The following is a 22,470-nucleotide window of genomic DNA, read 5'->3' on the forward strand; positions in this document are numbered from 1 at the left end:
ACCATGAGGATACTTGCTACTTCAGTGCTCCAGACAGCACAAACTATGGCTATACAATGGTACAGCTTAATGGCAGAATTGCCTAATACAGCAATAAAACAAAACAATTACAAATCAATATAGTTTATCCTTATTAAAGCACAAAAAGTGAATCCTCATGACCCATTATAATAATGGCTTTGTCTGCCCACGTTCAATTCTGATCCCACCTCAGTCCTTATGTCTCCACACCTTAGTACTTTCCTGATGAATATTGGAGCTACGAAATACAATTAAAATACAGGGAAGACAAGACCAACATAGACTACTTCACAGACCTGCTGGCAACATCTCAGATTGTGCTCAATATCTATCCATTAAATAGGCAGTCGTTACAACAAACTGCATAAATGGATAACACAGGCAATTGTAGGAAACTTTGTAAGATATCCTATAAGAGAAATGCATCTTTCTGCTCTTATCAAGCAATATGCCTTCTCCCCATCCTTCTGCTTTCACTGTAAAAATCACTGCTCTATCCATCTCAAGACAGACTTCAAGTCATAAGACTCAAGTCTATGGAAAGAGGAGTGAGAAGGGAGCAGGAACAGAAAAATATATTACAAGCAAATTTTTTCCGGCCTTCCATAAGCCATAACTTTTATACTTCTCCGTTCATATAGCCATACAGGGGCTTGTTTTCTGAAGGGCAAATTGTAGTTCCTATTAGCACTGTTTAATATTATATAAGATGCAATGTAAAGAAAGAAAAAAAAAATCTGAAGTGTTGGAATTGGGGAGAAAAAAAAACCCACCTTTTTTATTGGCTTTATTTTTATCACATGATTCTATGGATCAGTATTGTCACAGATATACTTATCTATACAGTATTATTGCTTTCATACCTTTTAAGAAATGAAAATTTTTTTTTAAATAGAGTTTTCATTACATCTCTATATTTTGACTTGTATAACTTTTTTATATTTTCACCCACAAAGCTGTATAAGGGCATATGAGGTACATACAACCTTTTGATAACTTTTTAATCAAATATTATGGGAGGGAGAAGACATCACTGAAAAATAGAAAATTGCACATTTTTATTTATTGTTATGGCGGTCACTGTAGGAAATAAACACTTAGATTTTGATAGTTTGGAAATTTTTGGATGTGGTGGCGCCCAACAGTTACATTTTATTGCTAATATAATATATTGCAATCAGTTTGTGTTACAGTTTATTGTATATATAGCACACTTCTATTATATACTGCCTGTGTGAGGGTGTAATAGAAGATCTATCATAAAAAAAATGTTGAGTCTTTATTAAATTTCCAGCTGTCCAAGCAACCAACCACTGCTCCCCTGCTGACATTACAGGGTGCACCAATAGAATTCAATATGGCAGCGTCCCTGTGTCACAATAGCTTAGATCACAATTGACCATATATATTGACCAATTGTATATAATACAGAATGTCCCCACTTGTATACAGAGAGGGCTAAAATTCTGAGCCCTCTTCATATCCCCTGCCTGACATTATGGTGTACATGTATGTCAAATATCAGGAAGGGGTTAATAGTTTCAATACACTAAGAAGGGAGACGGATATAGAATTCTCCTTTTCCAATGTCATGAATTTCCTCTATTTCAACAAATCTGACAAAAAATGTCAGCCGTCTTCTGTGAAGCTCTAGATTTCATGTGATGTTTTTTCACAATATATTGCAGTAATCTGTCCTGCAAACACCTGGAATATGTGTTGTACTCATCAGCTCTTTATACAATGTCAGCGCAGAAAAAAAATCCAAACAGCTTAAACATTTGTTATTTTAATATTTGGCAGTGTAGGGGAAAACACACCAGAGCTTAGTGTACGGTAATCCAAGTTCAGAGAGAAATATGTATGAGCGCACGTTTTGCAGAGTTCTAAATTAAATTGGACACATTTTAAATCCTCTTCTATGAAACGCACCAGCGGGATGCTTTGAAGCAAGTCTATTCTGTCAGCATTTCTGCCCCTTCCCCACCGGTGGCATCGTGAGAAATGTGAAGATCTTCTAACATCTCTGCCAGGCTGATTCTGGGAGCTCCTTCCTCATCAGTGTCACTCTCTACTGGAATGTTAGCATCTGAAAGAAGGAAAGTCAGCGTGAGGTCTAAATCGGAGCAGACCAAAAAGTGCCAGAGAAAGCACATAATGCAGAAAGTTATAACCTCGCTACAGCAAAATGTATTATGTCTCATCCCTATAGTATGGGGCATACTAATATAAAGCAAGTGATACCCTCACTCATCGATTCCCCCATCAAAATGCAGATGTTGCTGGTCATGTGATCGACAGACTGACCTGGTGATTCACACATCAGTCACTTTTTATTTTACTATGTAGGTCTGTGTCTTACACTTTCATACACTACCATGGAAATCAGGGACTTCCGACTTGTGTGTGAATCGACACATCAGTCTACTGCTCGCATGCCCAGACGGATCACCATTCGGAGGCTGAATAAAGTGCGCAATGCACCCAGTGAGTGAATCCATTGTTCACATTCCATTCCACTACAATACAGGGCTAAGACATAAAACAATTTTGCAAGAGTGGTGCTTTAAAGGGGTTTTCTGACCCCAAATTAATTTTTCATACTGATAACCTATTCACAGGACTGGTCAGCAGTATGTGATCGGTGGGGGTCAGTCACTTTAGCCCAGTATAGATCAGCTATTCCAGCAGCCTCCAGGTACCAGAAGCTGGTGCAATGGACAGGCAGTATGCAGACTCTCCTAGGAGAAGCACAGCAGCCCCGTCCCCTGCATAGTGGTGGTGCTGGGGAAGTGCAGCACTGTTCCTAATACTTGAATAGGAGCAGCCCTGCACATACTTGTCATTCCACTATCAACTTCTGGGACACGAAAGATGCTATGACAGCAGATCTGAACAGGATCTGGGTATCAGAACCCAAAGGGCCACAGACTGACAACCTATCCTGTGGATAGCTCATCATACTAAAAAAAAAAAAAAAAAAAAAAAAAAAAAAAAAAAAATCAATCAACTTGAGGCCTGAAAACCCCTTTAAGTACCTTTAAGGTTCCCTGTAATTCATAGATAAAAGTACAAGTATATCAAAAAATTACACATTTTTGATTTGCTATTCTTAGTATAGTCCATTACTATAACATTGGTGGAGATTTGACACCCGGCACCCGCACCTACCAGCTGTTCCTAGCAGCCCAGTTTGGAGGAACTAACATTGAGAACAGAGGCAGAAGCAGAACGCCGTTCTCTGCGTAGTAACCAGGCTGGGTTTGTAACTCAGCTCCCATTCAAAGCTCCAACTGATCCAATATGGATGACCTGTCCCAAGGGTAGCAAATTAACATCTGTAACCTGGAAAACCCCTTTAATCTATGGGGTCCACGGGTTACCCAGGTAACCGCTTTTTAATACGTATAGGTTTCCGTTCTGGGGGTCCCCAAGCAGATTCCCCGAACGCAGATGTGAATGGAGCCTTACTGACATATCCTTTAGCCTTTGGCACTATGAGACAGGAAAAAAGGGCAGCATGGATGAAAAATCATTGAAATAATTGAGATGAAACTGCTCACATGGATTAAATGAATTGACCTCAGATTTTGATTATTTTTCTATTAATGCCCCAGCCTTAATGACTATGTAAAGGCTTCTTTAGGCGGTGCTAAACTTACCCACTAAATAGCACAGTTCAGCGCCTCAAAACAGCAAAGTGTGGAGTTGCATAAAATAAGAAATAAGTGTCTGGTGTTCGACGGAATCCCGATTGATCCTAAGAATGGGGCGTCCTAAACTTCAGGCAGAGATAGCCGAGTGCTGTACAGTTTATTTTTGTGCCATTAAAACAGGGAAAGTGGAGATTTCTGTTGTCTTGGCCTAGAGGGACCCCAGCTGGTGAGATACTTATCCACTATCCCGTTGATAAAAGTGTTCTTATGGTATGTCAGTTTCTTTCGTGCACAACTATCATTTTTTCATCCAACTAAAGTTACTATTATTGTCTGAAAGCAGGAATTCTGGTCCTTGGAGAGGATGACTGACAGAAAGACCAGAAAAAACATCTGACCTATGATCACTGCTTTACTGCTCATATTTCTAGCTCTCACGACCCTCAATAAAAAATGATATTAACAGGTCAATCTGTGGTAAAAATTCACAATATTAAATGCCTTGTTATGGATTCATAATCTGTACCACAGATCAATTTCTGTGCAGATCCCATACATTCTCTGCATTGTATGGATCAGATTTAGAAAACTCTCAGCTTCTATAAATACTGCAGATTTTCCAACCTCAATGGAAAAAGGCAGCATACCCACCTCATCAAATGATATTTTCTGCCCATAAGGGACACAAATAAGCAATAATAATGTAACACTGAAATGAATACAGCTCTGTAGATAGCCTTACTTTTGTAAATGTTAACATTTTTCCGCAAAACCTCATCTTCTTCCAGATCTTCAAGGAAATCTTGGTATTGCCTGTTGCAGAAAAACACACAGTAAGACATATAACTTTACTTGTACATGTAAATGTTCAACTACAGAATCCTTACATTTAATGTTACCCAGGTTCAGAGAATGAAACATAAGTCACAAAAATAATGGAATCATCAAAATATATCGAGAAGGGATAGGCTGTAACTAAAGGTATATATACTATTAGGTTCTGTCAATTCCACTAGGCTAACCTAACCCAACCATCAGGTAAAACTGTAAAATGGGAGGTTGGGGTAGTCCAGCACTTCAACTTTGGTTACCCGTTTTTGTAAAACAAGAAGATGACCAGCCTGCACTAAACTGCATAGCCCTTTCCATAAAAAAGCTATCCTGTTTGGGAGATATTTACTATCTCGGCAAAACCTTGTTTGGTTCCATTAACTCTAACCTATCTATCTGTGTTGTTGGGTTGATGTGCTTGGTTTCGGTAACAGACACCCTTTAAAGTCAATCTTTATTTTATTTTATTTTTTTTAAATGTAGATTGTGAGCCCCACATAGAGATCACAATGTACATTTTTTTCCCCTATCAGCATGTCTTTTTGGAATATGGGATGGAAATCCATGCAAACACGGGGAGAACATACAAACTCCTTGCAGATGGTTTTTTGCCCTTGGCGGGATTTGAACAACAGGATCCAGCGCTGCAAGGCTGCAGTGCTAACCACTGAGCCACAGTGTGGCCCCTCCCCTTTAAAGTCAATCTTGACAATCCTTTGAATAAATGTCCCATACACTACAGGGAGATATATTTCCTACAGATTATCTAAGGTTACTTGCTACAAGGTGGCTTTTCTTTTTTTTACTTTTGAAGGTGACTGCTCAGAGATAAAAAGAGAATATGTACAGTAACATCCAAACTACTACCATTAATATTCAGTGAGTATCCTAAAGCTGGTAAGGAATCTTTTGGGTTAACCAATTTGTGCCTCTCAGCGAGCCATTTTATTATGTTATGTATCTTGTAGTATAATAAGGGTTTTCTGGGAAAAAAATATGACCAATCCCAAGAGGAGTTCATCAATGTCAGAGTCACAGACTCACTCACAAAACATACACTCACCGGCCACTTTATTAGGTACACCATGCTAGTAACGGGTTGGACCCCCTTTTGCCTTCAGAACTGCCTCAATTCTTCGTGGCATAGATACAACAAGGTGCTGGAAGCATTCCTCAGAGATTTTGGTCCATATTGACATGATGGCATCACACAGTTGCCGCAGATTTGTCGGCTGCACATCCATGATGCGAATCTCCCGTTCCACCACATCCCAAAGATGCTCCTCTATTGGATTGAGATCTGGTGACTGTGGAGGCCATTGGAGTACAGTGAACTCATTGTCATGTTCAAGAAACCAGTCTGAGATGATTCCAGCTTTATGACATGGCATTGCATTATCCTGCTGAAAGTAGCCATCAGATGTTGGGTACATTGTGGTCATAAAGGGATGGACATGGTCAGCAACAATACTCAGGTAGGCTTTGGCGTTGCAACGATGCTCAATTGGTACCAAGGGGCCCAAAGAGTGCCAAGAAAATATTCCCCACACCATGACACCACCACCACCAGCCTGAACCGTTGATACAAGGCAGGATGGATCCATGCTTTCATGTTGTTGACGCCAAATTCTGACCCTACCATCCGAATGTCGCAGCAGAAATCGAGACTCATCAGACCAGGCAACGTTTTTCCAGTCTTCAATTGTCCAATTTCGATGAGCTTGTGCAAATTGTAGCCTCAGTTTCCTGTTCTTAGCTGAAAGGAGTGGCACCCGGTGTGGTCTTCTGCTGCTGTAGCCCATCTGCCTCAAAGTTCGACGTACTGTGCGTTCAGAGATGCTCTTCTGGCTACCTTGGTTGTAACGGGTGGCTATTTGAGTCACTGTTGCCTTTCTATCAGCTCGAACCAGTCTGGCCATTCTCCTCTGACCTCTGGCATCAACAACGCATTTCCGCCCACAGAACTGCCGCTCACTGGATGTTTTTTCTTTTTCGGACCATTCTCTGTAAACCCTAGAGATGGTTGTGCGTGAAAATCCCAGTAGATCAGCAGTTTCTGAAATACTCAGACCAGCCCTTCTGGCACCAACAACCATGCCACGTTCAAAGGCACTCAAATCACCTTTCTTCCCCATACTGATGCTCGGTTTGAACTGCAGGAGATTGTCTTGACCATGTCTACATGCCTAAATGCACTGAGTTGCCGCCATGTGATTGGCTAATTAGAAATTAAATGTTAACGAGCAGTTGGACAGGTGTACCTAATAAAGTGGCCGGTGAGTGTATTTGTGATGTTGTAGCATATATCTCACGCACACAGTATGTGTTCCACAATATGATATACACACAGGAGAATATCAGAGCACTTCTGTAGAAACTAGTTAGTAATGTCTAAGTAAAAGCCTTTTTATGATGCAAACGTAACAAATTTAGAAACAGAGTGCCATCACGTAACATTAATCTGCCAAATGCACACAAAATAGACCCATTGACCTACAACTGTGCAGCTAGAATGGGTTCTTAAGACTCACAGACCTTTCATCATCTGTGTCCATGCCTTCCTTCTCTCTTTCTAGCTCTTTCAGCTTCCAGTTTCTCCGCCGCTGACGTCTGGTACGATCATAACTCTTCTTTATTAGAACCTGAATGAATAAACCAGAAGAAAAACGTCAAAGGCAATCTGTAACCACTCGTTTTTTCCACATTACAACTTAAAGAGGTTTCGGGGATAATTTATTTGGATTTAATTCTTTGGACTGTGCAGGGTGCAAGTGTGTGGGTTCAGGTGTCCGCTGTCGCCAATCCCTGGCCTCAGTGTTCACGTTGGGCACCAGTGACATATAAAGTATGAGGTCACCTGTATCCAACATGTGATCACAGAGGCCCTGCTCTCTTAGCCCAAGTAATTCAAAGACTAGAGGGAACAGGGGTTGTGCCACTCGAACTGAGGACCAGGGGAAGGTGATTATCTTTTCCCACCCACAGCTCCCAGTTTTAAAGCTATCCTGAAAAACCCCTTTAAGGGCACTTTAAAATTGATAGCCTATCCTTAAACAGTAGCTTCATCCCATTTAAGTCATCAATATTTGATTAGTCGAGGTCAGATGTCCGGGACCCCTCGCAGATCAGCTGTTGGAATGTCGTATTCATCAGTCACATGATCAGTCTGATTTGAAAGAACAATGCTGAGCTTCAACCCCGAGCACAGCAAATACCCAAAGAACAATGGTGCGTTGTTTTTTTTTGTGTTTTTTTTATAATGTAGATTGTACATGTACATTTTTTCCCTATCAGTATGTCTTTAGAGTATGGGAGGAAATCCACGCAAACATGGGGAGAACATACAAACTCCTTGCAGATGTTTTCCTTGGCAGGATTCGAACCCGGGACTACAGCGCTGCAAGGCTGCAGTGCTAACCACTGAGCCACTGTGTTGCCCGAATACTGCGTTTTTCCACAGCACTCACTCAAATTCTTCCACCTCTTCAAATGACTGATCAGTGGGGGTTGTGGGTGTCGTAACCCCACTGGTTAGATATTGATGACCTAAGGATAGGTAATCAATAGTTCATTCCCAGAAAACCCCATTTCACAAAAAGCAACCAAAATCCAGGTACAAGATATACTACATTACACTGTAACATGCTTTAAAGAATTTTGTACATTTTACAGCATCTCATAAGCAAGTAGAGACATTGGAAGTGACAGGCCAGTCCAAAATACATCTATAATAGCTATAATCCTGCCAGAAAGAGACTTATCATTTACACCGCAGCTGACCAACACACATATCAGCTTTGGTTTGTACCGCAAGAGTGCCATCTAGAGGAAAACATTAGACTTACCACGTCAGGTACATGATGAGGGTTCATCTTGTTAATAAATTCATCATTTAAATTGCAGTTTGCCAAATCAAACCTGAAGCGGAAACAAAAGAGATCTAAGCAATGACTGCTTAAAAACACTAAGAACCAGTTTCAGTGTCTTTTTTTTTCCTTCAGCTCAGCAATATTCACGAGTAGCGGAACAAAGCAGATCATTAGGGAGAAGCAGTGCTGGGATGCCTGGGAGGTGTGTGTAATTTAGCAGTACGCCCACACACTCTCCAAAGGGAACAGAATCTCCCAGCACTCCAAATAACAAACTGCTCAGGAGCGCTAGTGACAGGCTGCACTACGGGGCACACAAACTGTTCTAAAATAAAATACAGGATAGGCCCTTTGGAGCCTACTGTAGGTAAACAGTAATTTAACATGGCAGATCAGGAAACACCGTTTTTTTTTCTATACGTACAAGAATACAGCTCAGCAAGAACTTGGAAAATTCAGCAGGTCTCCAGTTACTGCACTACAATCAATAGGTCAGATCTATTTCCATGGGGGCTAATGCAGCGTCCGTCACATCCTTGCTCTCTCAGTGTGTTGTTAGGGCTCCATTAGACAAGAAGATTTTTTAGATCATCTATAAGATGTGTTGCTCAGCGCTCGCTCTGTACTGGCCTATTACACAGGCAGATGCAGAGCACATGCGGGAGGAACGATTACAAAAATACGTACTTTCATTGTATGCTGGCAAGGAATGATTTTTTTGATCCATTGAAAGCAAACGCTCATACACTGGGTGGCTGTGGGAACGGTTAGGGGGGGTGATACACTATAACCTGACCACAGTTTTAACTGTAGTCAATTCTGGGGCCACATTTCTCACTACTGACGGTGAAGCCTTGCTGCTGATGAAGCCAGTAATGAAAAATATACTGGAATGAATTGTGTTTTTAACTTGTTTATAAGGGAAAAAGCACCTGTGGCCTCAAAACTGACTGCAGTTATAGCCGCATTCAGGTACACAGGGTGTCACCACCATAAAAGACAACACTGATTAAGTGAATTTGTTCCTGATAATACCCTGTAATATCGCTTGGCCTTGTAGAGCCATTATAGTGAGCTAACTAAAGATCCTTCTGTACTCACCCCTGTACTAGGTCTCCTGGATTCAGCAGATTTCCCAGATGAGTACGGCAGTGGTATTGCTGGGTTGTGTTCATCTCTGATGTTTTCTGTACCCAAACTTCAGCAAGGGTGTGCTGGAAAATAAAAATGGAGAAAAAAATTCAAGCAGGCTGAAACATAAAGGGAGCACTAGACTTAAGCTACACAGGAATTGTAATGTCATCGCTGAATGCACAAACAATAGAAACTTATAGTGGTGTGGATTATCAGCCCCCAACACTACTTTGGTGACATAAAATTTTTTTTTTATTAATTCCTCATTTTTGTCCACTTGACAAAGTGCTGGCCTTTCAAAGAGGGGCATGTAGATGATCTGCTGTGGGAGGGCCATTGGCCATGCCAGATTAACAGTCAATTGTGTTCTGTCATAAATGATGACTAAAATCTATGCCAGCTACAAATTGGCATGCATTTCATTGACGCACACGGACCACCACAGGGTGGCGTCCAGGAGTCACTTCATTGTGCCTCATGGTCAGTACATTCATTTCACTGACCAGCTGTGCAATGTAGTGAGGTCTACTGAACTCATCTCGATCATTAACAAATCTAACAAAAGATAAAGGTAAATGTGCAATATTGAAATAGAAAAAAAGGGGTAAATTTGTGGGATTTTGTGCACACTATAAAGTAACTTTTATTGATACGTGATAAGTGATTTTGGAGGGGGCCTGGCTGTCCACGAGTAATGACCACACACACTCATAGGAACGTTTGAATATTTATTTGTTATATTGAAACTTTTAACTATTATCAATAAAAGTTACTTTTTAGTCTGCACAAAATCCCACAAATTTAACCCTTTTTTTGCTACTGAACTCATCTCCACAGAGCAAAATATACATGTGCTGAGGCAATCTCCCAGGCTCATCTGCTGGTAAATTATAATTTTCTGTCCAGATGAAAAGAGGCTTGAGGGAATATTATTAATGCAATGCCATTAATAAAGTAATAGATCTCTTAATATGACTTATCCAGCCGTCCCTGGAGGAGGCGCCTTGTCATAAATTAGGCACATCCTTTGGTGAGGTTGTGATCCTGTGCAGAAATCTACGATAACCCAAAGCTAATATAAATTTCAAGCATCATGGCATACATGTTCATAGATGTGATGGGGCCCCATCCACACCATCTCACCAATTCCCTCCACCTCTTATTTAAGAAAGTAGCCATGACAGCGTAAAAGAGAAAAAAAGTGATATTTTTGCATAAAAACCTGCAAAAAGAAAATTCTACCTTTTCACGTTTCCTATGCCAGAAATTTTTATAATAAAATATGCTATCCTCTGAAAGGGGATAGTCATATTTTTGAGGTAGAAGATGAAGCATGTCATAATCACTGCCAAAACTGGACATGTAATAGATTTTGCAAACTTAGTCTAAGAAAAAAAAAATCTATTTACTTTTCAAAGTGACTGATGCGAGTGGATATCAGATGGATTTCCAGCAGATTTTGTAGGACTTCATTATTTTATGTACTAAATTCACTAGTGAAAAACTGAATGTGGCAATAGTGAGGGAAATATAGACCATACCTTATTTGATCTTACTCCAGCTCCTGCTCCTTGTTTCCGGTCTCTCACAATGTCCACGTCCATCACAATGAACTCCTCCAGCTGTTTAGGATGAAACAAGCTGTGAAAGGGATGTCGCCAATATGTGTTCCCATCAACCTCAGCAACTAGTGGGGGTTGGGAAGAATGAAAAAGAAAAAAAAAAAACTCACTATCTTTCATCATAAATAAGCCACAGATCCTAATGCAGTGATATTATATAGAGGTTATGGAATGTGAACCGTAAAGTGGTCCCAGGTGCCCTGCTGACAGTGGAAAAAGATCTGCTACTAAGTGAAACCCCCACATGTACATATATAAAGTACAGTACATAATCCTAAGGCGAACAGGTGAATCTAGAGGGTTAGCAAGTAATGGTGATAGTAGAACCAATGTGTTTTAAAGTATAAGAGTCATTTCAGAAAACTTCTCACATGTAATAGTGACATATCAGACATTTTATTTGGTGGGAGGGCGAGTGCTAAGATTTGCACCAATAGCTGGAAGAGATCAGAAGAAGAGCTGAGTTGAGATCTCTCTACATAGCTTTTGGAGAAAGTGCGAGTGGCTATGCCAAGCGAATTCAGAGGCCGCAGAAGCTACACCACCGACCACTTCTGCCATGTCACTATTCTATGAAACGATACCTAAGAAGCACAGGAGCTGAAAGGGATGAATGACAGGAGAATTTAGATCAGTAGACTGGTTTACTGGCATAGCTGAAACATGCTTCTGAGATGTAAAGCAACTAGAGATGAGCGAATATGCTCGATGAAATACCTCGGCCACATTGCTCCCGTTGCAAAAACACTTCCGGGGGATTGAACTTTTACTGCCCCTCCCACCTTCCCTGGCACCGGGAGCTATGCAGCCAAGGTATTCGATCGAGCATATTCGCTCATGTCTAATAGCAACATTAAAAAACAAGACGTTTTGAAAAAAAAGTGTGATAACCAAAGTCCCCAGCAAACATCCACAAGTTATCACTCTTCAGTACTCTGCAAGCAGCATCCATTGCATGTACAGAGGAAGGAGCCACCATTGCTCCACCGGGCAACCCACTATAAATGCCGTTCTGTGGGGTTAGCATTCACTTTACCAATATACTGTGTGTACATGGACTTCTCTTTTAAAAAAAAAATATATATATATTATTATATATATATGAAATGATACAGTTCAGACTTACTCTGCAGAGTATTGGGGTCGATAAGATGGATTGCACTTGTTACCCGAATACACACGCAGATCTGACTCATGTTGCCCAGGCTTTGGGCTAGCTTTGGAGACAGACAAACCACATTGTCCTGTGCAAAAATATAAGGTGAAAAATAAGATGAAATATCATTGTAATGTCCAGAGAAGCACATACTTGGCACCAATTAAATACATGACATATGATATAAGGGCTAAATCTCACCATGTATTTATCAAGGTAGGTTCAAAGGATCAGAGCAACAGACTTAAGTGGGTTGTCCAGGAAAAAATTAACAACCTGTTTAAACTTTAAATCAAATGGAGGCAGGAAAAAAAAAAAAAAAGTATATATATCATACTCACCTTTCCACAGTGCTCCGGTGCCTCCCAGCGTGATCCGGTCTTCTCAGTCTCATGCTGACGGGTGGTGGAGGACCCAGCCGAACTTGACTGCTGAGGCGGACCTGTGGCATCATGGGTCTCTTCCTGAGGCTGCTGATCACGTGACTGGTGAGTCCAATCAGCAGCTTCAGCAGAACTCAGGAAGAGACCTGTGAGAAACTACCAGGGCAGAAGGACCAGAATGCCCCAGGAGGACACCGGCGCATCGGGGAACAGGGAAAAATGTTTTATTTTGTCCTTCACCATGCTCGGTTGTCCAGGCCCAAAAAAAATAAAAAATGCCTGGACAACCTCTTCATTCAAATACTAAAAGAATGACTATTGCAGACAAAGCCTCACCTGTCTGCATTCACTGAAATGCAAAATATATGACAGAAGCTTCTATCACGTTTTTACATTACAATGAATGCTGATGGTTCGTGCTCCTTTTACATCAGTAGTCAGTCATTCTGTTGGTGTTTAAGATTGCTGCTCTGGTCCTATGACCGATTAGAGTAATGGGCTTCAATCTCAGTAGTGTGACTTTGACCTTGCCATATTACACTCTCTCATGAGTGAACACTACAGTGGTGTACATTATTTTGGCAATCCTGTAATGCTTTCTGGCTTTTTAATACATTTAAGATTATCTGTTTGATGTATTGCATTTTTTTTTTATTTTGCGTTCCTCTAGGTCATGTGTGCATTATCCAGTTTCTATGAGGGCCTATCCTTAGAATAGGTCATCAATATCAGATCACTGTAGGATTTGCCGCAGCAGGTTTTGCTACTGCAGCGTTGCCTCATTAAGGTCAATGGGACAGCACTGCAGTACCTAAACAGTTTTTGTTTGATTTCACTCCAAGTCTTCCAAAGGCCATAACTTAGTCATGTGAGGGCTTATTTTTTGTGGGGCACCATTTCATATTCTGTACAATGTTCTGGTAAACCGGGGGAAAAATTATGAATGTGGTGGAACTGGAAAAAAAAAACTGCTTTATAATCGGACGTACTCTTGAAATCAGGAGTTTGGGGAAAAAAAACAAAAACCTAAATTTATGACCATCAGAACTGCTTGACATGAATAAACTAAACACCACCAATGGCTCAGTGCAGAAGGGACAAAGAAAGTTCTTCACACTAACCTTGCATATTGGAACAATTTCCACAGAGAAGGTGCTCTTGTAGTTGTAGGAGTTCGAATGGATATCATGAGAAATGAGTCGCTGGGAAGTTTTTGACCTACATGCAAAGACAATACTTTTCAGTTTTATATGTAGAGGCAAAACCTTAACTGCATTGTATTGTTACATAGTGAATACTGCTGAGCCCTGAAGTGTTTGGCCAGCGGTACATTTGTCTCTGTAGTTCTTTTATTAATAAAAACATAAAACATTACTATAATAACAACAATACAACAGTAACAACATTAATAGACAAAGAACACAACAGAGGTAACAGACAACACTCAAGACAGTAAGCTTAGTCTCTAAACCACTGCAATGCGTGTGAAACAAAACTATCAACATCTCACTAAATTGTAGACCTGCTTTAATTCAAGTTTTCACAAAAATAACCCATTACTTGGAGGTGTTAAGTATAGAATTCCAACATTTTTTCAGGCTCAATAGGAATTGGATAAAGTAACCATTTTTAAGGAGCTATCCACCTTATAATAATGAATGCCTATGCTTAATCAATTTTATATCAGTGGGGAGTCTCAGTGACAGGATTCCCGCAGACCAGATTTCATACACATGCAAAGGCACTCTCCTTAAAGAGCTTTCTTAGTCCCTGAACTCACTTCTTTCTCTGAGCCTTGGCCTCCACTGAATTTAAGGGAAGTGTATTTCAGCCGTATCATTCTTAGCACACATGGCAAATAGTCTCCTTTCTCTGGTCGACCTACACTCCCCCTTAATTCTTTACAGGCTTAGGTCCAGAGATAGTAGACTGTTTGTAGTGGATGATAAGCATAAATAGGGATAATACACACTTGCCTGAATCCAAAGGAGGCCAAACAGGTGCAAAGGAAGAAAAAACTCCCCTAAATGGGGACTCTACCAGACTGTTGAGAGCATATGTAAAACTTAACTCTGCACACATGGACCCCATTTTGAATATGTCATATGGCATGATGCAAGACAAACCTCGTAGGACTGAAGTATTACATCAATTTATAGTGGATCCTTAAATAATATCACTTTGATGTTTAATATACACAGGGCACACAGCAGATATACAACAGACATAGAATGTGGCCTAACTTATAGCCATGTGCTTTAATCTAACACTAAGCCATGATCAAAAAGCACAAAAAAGCTCCAGGACATTTACATTAAAATAAATATAATTAGAAATTTTCCATTACATTATATTATATTTTTTATACAGACATATTCTACACGACCTGCTTAGCATACAGCTTGTGTGTGCTCACTCATATTAATAAGATATATATTCCTAAACATATAAACATACAACTACCAACGATTTGCAATATTCAAGGACTCCGCAACAAACAAATTTAAGAATTTTTTTCTATATCGGTTATGACCACAGGGCTGAAATAGATCGATTTAAAAAAAATAAAAAAATAAAAAAAACAAATTGATATACAGATTATTAAAGGGGTTGTCTAAGACTACCAAGAGATGACTTATCCAGTCTGCTTCCAGCCCCGTACGCTAAATGACAGCCCAATCAATCTATTATTAATATCTAGCCTTGGGCAATGCTTCTAACAATTATCATTATGCCTATGGCCAGCTTTAGAATAAGAAAAAAAAAAAGTCTATGCAACAAAAGAATAAACAGTCCATTAGGCACACTCAGGGCTCGTTCACATCTGCACCCAGGTCTCCGTTTCCTGCACAAAACAGGACATATATGTGTGTGTAAAAGGCACTCAGGGTGGGTTCACATCTGCGCCCTGTCTCCGTTATGCAGGTTTCCGTTTTCTGCCTGAAACTGGACAGGAGATGGAAACCTGCAGTCATTTTTCAAACCCATTCAAATAAAGTGTCTGGCCATGAGCATTTTGTCCTCTCCGCGACGTAACAGTTTTCTTTTTTAATTGGACATGCAGGACTTTGTGTCCAATTTTTAAAAAAAATGGTTTCACCATGGAGAGCGCAAAACGCTCACGGTCGGGCACGGTCTGCCAGGTTTCCGTCTTCTGCCAGCAGAAAACGGAAACCTGGATAACGGAGATCGGGCGCTGGTGTGAACCCGCCCTCAGATAATGTGCCCAAAAACTACAGGCCTGGAAGTCTACCATTAGTAGTGCTGGGTGATTAATTGTGACCTACATCAAAAATCCCAATTAATTGGCCATGTTACCGCAATTACAATTAAAGGGGTTGTCCCATAACAAGGATCCTATCTATACTGCTTGTAAATGTGGATGTAAGACTTTTCCTAAATACATTGCTTCAGCAAAACTGCTTTGTTTGTCCACTATCTTACTTTATTCAATTCTTTGTGGCCACAGCCCTGACTTAGCTGCTCATGAGTCAAGTGATGTATCTGCTGCTCTCAGGGGGGAGGGAGGAGGGGCTAAGTGCACGGGAGCGAGCCTGTGTATCTAGCTATTCCTGTGTCTACACCATGTGACCTAGGTCCTGCACTCAGATAGAGGAGCTGCTTTCATTTCTTCTGTTCTCCCAGTTATCAGGCTAGTTAATTCAATTGTGTTCATTATGGCAGAGACAGGCAGTCTCTGTATGTAACACAGAATGGAGTTGCTCCTGCCTGTACTTCATAGTCCAATGTGGGTGGGCGGAGCTACACGCTAATTTGGGGGCGGAGCTAAACGGCAGGTTGCCTGTGAAACCCCGCCCACCAAATGATGCAAGAAACCAGGAAGAAAGACGATTTTACAAGAGTGAAGACTGCTGAGTATGTGAGGTGGGAATACCCCTTTAATGATGATTATTTTAGACCATGCCCTATTTAAAACCCATGCCCCAGAGCCGGATTATAATAAGGTTGAAATGGGTGGTAGCCCGAGTAATTGCCCTTTTGCCCCCACCAATTATAATGTAACTTCGTAATCAACTACATCCTGTAATTGGGCCTCAGCAGACACATGGGTCATGTGACATTATGACGCTTGCAAATTTGCGTCACAACACAATGTGATCGCTAAGGCCCAATCACAGGTCTCATTCATGGCATTCAAGAGGCCGAATGTTTGCTCACCTCATATGAGCCTCCATTAGTTAGACTCTGGGGGCTGAAGAGACCCCAGAGTATAATAGCAGTTTAGGTTCAACAGTGCAGTCCTTACAGAACTGCAGGTAAAAACTATCGAATATTGTAATACCTGAACCAAAATAACCTATGTGCACAAAATCATATTGGTTATCCATACTGATGGTCGGTTATTTTTCTATTACTTGCTGAGCGCCAACTTTGAGTAAATATGGATTTCTATGAGATGCTATCCTGGATCACATTAATGAAAATAACACGTTAATAGCAGTTTATGAGGACTCCAAACTGGTTAGCATCTATGAGGAGGTAAGCTGTAAACTAGTCCAGGGTAAGTTGATGGATGGCATAGCTGCTTTTTTTTTCTGAAACATTTGATCATATACCGTACATCTTTTCTGAGAGCTTTTTAAAGAAATATGCCAGACAAAATGAATACAGTGTTACACTGTGCTCTGCCTAGTACCAGGGGACAGATCATGGCAAAGGGATCAAATACCAAAGAAAAAATACCGTATCAATCACTGCACAGTGCATCCGTTTTATGTCGTGTTCTTTTAAGGCTTTCAAGTCAGAACGCTTTAATAGCGAAGCCTGTTTTCATAAGTCACACATATTTTGGACTAAATATATTACTCTACTGGGGTTCTATTAAAAATCATGCACATTTTGGCTTCTACGGTTTGCATATGTTACACACAATAGCAGATTGCAGCAATGCTATTCACAGTGGAAACCATCAGAGAGTTTGTCTAATGTCTTGGATCTCCAGACCCCTCTGATCTCTGTTGAACAGCTTTTACCCTTATTAATCGAAGCGGAATGGTGAAAATGTAATAAAAACCTATTCACATTATTTAAAACATATATATATATATATATATATATATATATATATATATACATAAACATAAACAGTGATGAAGATGTATTTTACTACTTATAGTAGTAAATACTTGATGCTAAGAAAACATTAACAGTGAATATGTAAACCAATCCATATGTCACGCCACATGGCAGGCAGCCAGCAAAGACTACAAATACATGACGAAACATACCTGCAGGGCACTGTGCACTGGAGAAACTCAACCATCTTCTGTGCATGCTGCTTAGATGCATAGTAAAAGTCCAACCCATCTGTAAAAGGTTGTAAATAATGTATTAATAATAAGCTTCCCATTATGGTGTGAATTAAATGGTCAAATTTTATTACTGAAGTGAACATAAAGGAAACCGCAGGACAGCAAAAAAAAAATAAAAAATTAAAGTTTATATATATTCACACTAATTATGTGTATTGCACTTGAGAAAGGTTCCGCTGAGGACCGATATGTGGTGTACTGCTTTTTCCAATAAAAGGACATTTTTCCATCCATACAAGTTGCTGGCAGACCAGATTGTTTTTTCTATTTTTTAATATACAAAAACTCCAGAAGGGATGTTTGTTCTCAGTAGACAACTTTCGTCTGCTGAGCATTTTGGTAAATGCTCAGTATCGGGCTGGATTTTTAGGAATGATAGGTAGGTTGGTAGTGGGACCTGTCATTCCACCTCCTCCAGTCCACACTTTGGGGATGTTCCGGCAGTGACTCAGCTGCAAAGAGTCTCCTCGTCAAGGAGGCTTAAGAAGCCAGCTCCAGCAGCAACACTTGGGCAGAGTTTGGCTGGAGAGCAAACAGAGAGGTAATATTTTTTTGTTTATGTGAATTACACATTTCAGGACTCGGATAGCCATCCTTATATGAGTCCAGAAGGGTTAAAGGTATGTTAACCACAAGTGACAACAGTGGGTTGTGAACCAGCAATATAAACCACCAGCTGAACACAAAAAGCTAAAGAGCTGCCTAAATACACAGTACAGTCCAATAAATTGCAAAGGGAAAAGTTGAAGAATTTACTGTCTCTCCCCAGCACATCATCACTGAAAATACTTCAGCAAATCCGATTTCATATCTAAGATGTAGCAGAAAATGTCATCCCCCTACTTGCTAGAAAGAGCAGCTTTAGCCCACAAGTGCCTTTTATCATTCCCTCTTCAGAGTACAGCTGGCCCTCTGGCGGAGAGGTTGACACTTTGATAATATAAGTATCCCTTACCATGGATTTCTTTAACACGTAGAGTGTTTTGGTGAAGTCTGTGTTTCAGAATAATCTGTTCCAAGTAGTAGAATGTCTTCTTATGAAGGACCTGAGGAAAAACATAATTTTCAGATACAGCTGTAGTAGATAAAAAGAGTTATTCAGCTTTCATATTCCCCAGTATATCAGCAATTGTGAAGGCCCTCATTTTGACACAATGCGATGATAACAAGACTGTACTCCCTAGAACTCTTGGATTTTACATCTGACTTTACAATATAGAATACAACCATAATGACTTAAGTTTAGCTGGAACTTGTGACACATGAGGAGGATAAAAAACAATACCAATGTGAAAAGTTGTAGAAACATATTTATGGTGGATGTGTCACCACTTCACACACGTCTGTTTTAGTTGGTTGAAGGGCCAAAGCAGAACCAGAAATAGCACATCCCCGTCTACTGTGCAATCACATAAAATAGTACTGCAACACTCTCCGATTAAAGGGGTTGTACTGATGAAGAAGCCGTGAACAAAAAACGTTGCTCATCCCTGCAGGGTCCTCAGTTTCCAGCGGTGACAGATGTGGTCTTCCTTTCACAGGCCACTGGCTGTTTGTGACAGGTGAGTGCTACAGCCAAAATACGTTGGGCAATATCTTTAAAGCGAATGGGAGAGAGCTGCATTACCACATGCCAGGCCACCGCAAGGTAAACACAGCTCTGCTATTTCATATACTGAATGTAGACTCAATTAGCTGATCGCTGGGGGTTCTAGGGGACAGAACACCTCCAATTAGATATGGTCAACCTATCCTAAACATAGGTAGACAATATAAAAGATCTGAAAATCCTCATTTACTTGAATGCAAGAGATATTAGTTAAAATATACAACTTTTATAACTGACTCCTTTAACATAAATCTTATAAGATGTGGTAGACAGTTGTAAAATGGGCTCGCACAACCACAGTAAAGCTGCATTTACAGCACAGGTACAAGTCACATCCCAATGAGCATAAAGCTGTATGTGCAAACATTACGGTGAATATATTAAAGCTTTTGCGAACAAAGAGTGGAAAAGTTGCCCTTTAGCAAACAACTGGAATCTGCCTCTCATGTTCCAGAAGTCATTTGTAAAATGAAAGCTGCCTTACAAGTTAATACTCCACTTTTTGGTTACACCAGCTCTGATACATGTATACATGTGTTGCTGTGTTTTTAGAATAGGTGAGGTTGTTACCTTCTGGCGGACCTGGACCACAGCTTTCCAGAAATCTTTTGCTTCGACTCTATGACAATCATCGCACATCTGTGACATCACCACATAGTCCACTACAAAGACTTGCTGAAGGATTGCGCCATTCATCACCTGTTGGAAAATAAATAGAGTGAGTTGTCTATTAAACAGCATGCAGATATGCGACACTTCTCTTATTACAGATGCCATACTGAAGAATACTTGGAACGGCTGCCGCCACTTCCAAGAATCTGGAGCTATACTGACAACAGAGACATCACATGTTCCACTCCAGGCTCACATTCGCACTACAACAATGTTACCTACCTCTTTCTGTATTGTTAATTTCACTTTTAGCCTCTTTGAATGAGGTTCTGTCCAAATGAAGCCCGCATCAATAAGACGCACCTAGATAAGGGTCATAACAACAAAAATCAGTATTGTAAGGCAAAAACACCATTATCTGGGATGCAGCATAAAAAAAGTTTCACTTTCTGGTTCTGTTATTGTAAGGGAAGGAGAAGATACAAGTGACATCAAAAATATCGTAGATGGTCTGTCATCTCTCACCCTGAACAACCTCCAGTGACCTCAGGTGAGGAGCAAATATAGAAACTTTTTTCCATATTTCAGCCCTCTAACCAGTAACAGATAATATACCACCTCTGTTTACAATACCTGGAATGCATATTTTTTTTTCATTCCTTTAGTTCGGGTGAATACATGGAGATATGTGCATGTAGACATTGACACAAGTGACATGTCTGATCTTTGACATCTTTTAGGAGAAGACCTATTTCAGACAGTAGGATAGGACTTAGCAATAAACATGATTTTTTTATATTTTACATTTCTTTACAATATGTTTTGACACAAAGTTGCCTGTAGGTGCCTGTGGATGGCCTTTTAATAATGTGTACAGAACTATAGATGGATGAAGGAAGATTTTTTTTTTAAATAATTCAGGTTTTATTTGTGCAAGTCACAAGTGAATATTTTTCAAACAGAGTTAGGCCAGGTTCACATCTGCGCCGGGTTCTCTATTGCTCACTGTTGATTATAATGGGATCCATCGGGTGTTCTCTGTTTTCATACTCAGAAAAGCTGGAGAGAAAAAGCCGTCCATGTCAATTTCTGGTCATTTTCCAACAGTGACTCCAGCACAGATGTGAGCCAAATTGTTGAATTATCTTTACAAATATCCACATACCGTATATACTCGAGTATAAGCCGCCCGAATATAAGCCGAGGCCCCTAATTTTACCACAATAAACTGGGAAAACTTATTGATTCGAGTATAAGCCGAAGGGGGAAATGTAGCAGCTACTGGAAAATTTCAAAAATTAAAATGGTCGGAGTTTTTGGCTGAATATAGGGTATCTGCAGTGCTTCTATTAACTCCTTCCTGACGGAACAGGAGTACTGCAGAAACCCTATATTCAGTAGACCGGGCACTTTCAGACACAGGGATACCTAATGTGTATGTGTTTTACAGTCATTTTCTACTTCTGTATGTATTCTAGGGAAAGAAGTGATTTAGAACTTTTATTTTTTTAAATCTAATTTTTTTTTAAAAAAAAAATCTTTTTTTTTTTTTGCACTATTTTATGGGAGATTCTATACATTAATATTGTGGCTGGTCATAAACTCCCCTCCTAAAAAAAAAAAAAAAAATATTATTGTTTTTTTTTTTTTTGCTGACTCGAGTATAAGCCGAGGGGGGATATTTCAGCACAAAAACTGGGCTGAAAATTTCGGCTTCTGCTCGAGAATATACGGTATTAATGATTATATATCCTTCTAACAAAACCAGATGCCCAAGATACAAGAGAAAGGCCATCACTCCACCAAAAGACCAAATTTCCATTCTACATTTGTGGAATACATAATGACAAGTTAGATATATGGAGAATGTTCTACCCTGAAATCTGGACAAGATACAAGAATGATTACACTTGGTCTCAGTCTGTTTGTATGTTTACTGGGGGGAAGTGATATGCCCAACAGAAATACTCCACCTCCACCAACATAAACATTAAAGGTTGCTAACTGGATTTAGTTCCATGCCGTGCAAAAATAGAAGCCACTGCTAAGACGGTTAGGCTTATCACCAGGATGATGCTAGTAGTATGACGGCTGCACTTTCTAGGTCTGCTCTCCCTCCCCCCACATTTCAGGCCTCTACAACCAATCTACAATTTCCATGTTTTAACTAGTTCTAGACTGATCAGAGCTCATTGTTGATGAAGTTGCTGTGGACTATCCCAAGGACACAATAATATATTTTTT

The 22,470-nt window shown here is 40.1% G+C and overlaps 1 protein-coding gene across 2 annotated transcripts in view; it reads right to left on the bottom strand.

The window, feature by feature from the left end:
* Window positions 1–1,794: 1,794 nt before the first annotated feature.
* Window positions 1,795–22,470, bottom strand: part of NMD3 (NMD3 ribosome export adaptor) — a 29,564-nt gene continuing 8,888 nt past the window's right edge. For both annotated transcript variants that reach the window (XM_075268736.1, XM_075268737.1), the window contains exons 5-16: window positions 20,509–20,589; window positions 20,185–20,313; window positions 18,961–19,051; window positions 17,922–18,000; window positions 13,794–13,890; window positions 12,260–12,377; window positions 11,053–11,198; window positions 9,479–9,591; window positions 8,354–8,426; window positions 7,044–7,150; window positions 4,420–4,490; window positions 1,795–2,110 (exon numbers count right to left, since the gene is read on the bottom strand). In XM_075268736.1, coding sequence (XP_075124837.1) covers window positions 1,977–2,110; window positions 4,420–4,490; window positions 7,044–7,150; window positions 8,354–8,426; window positions 9,479–9,591; window positions 11,053–11,198; window positions 12,260–12,377; window positions 13,794–13,890; window positions 17,922–18,000; window positions 18,961–19,051; window positions 20,185–20,313; window positions 20,509–20,589 — 1,239 coding nt within the window. In that variant the 3' untranslated portion in view covers window positions 1,795–1,976. The remainder of the gene's footprint in view (window positions 2,111–4,419; window positions 4,491–7,043; window positions 7,151–8,353; window positions 8,427–9,478; window positions 9,592–11,052; window positions 11,199–12,259; window positions 12,378–13,793; window positions 13,891–17,921; window positions 18,001–18,960; window positions 19,052–20,184; window positions 20,314–20,508; window positions 20,590–22,470) is intronic.

Source organism: Leptodactylus fuscus, chromosome 3 (genome assembly GCF_031893055.1).
Source record: "Leptodactylus fuscus isolate aLepFus1 chromosome 3, aLepFus1.hap2, whole genome shotgun sequence".
Taxonomy (NCBI): Eukaryota; Metazoa; Chordata; class Amphibia; order Anura; family Leptodactylidae; genus Leptodactylus; species Leptodactylus fuscus.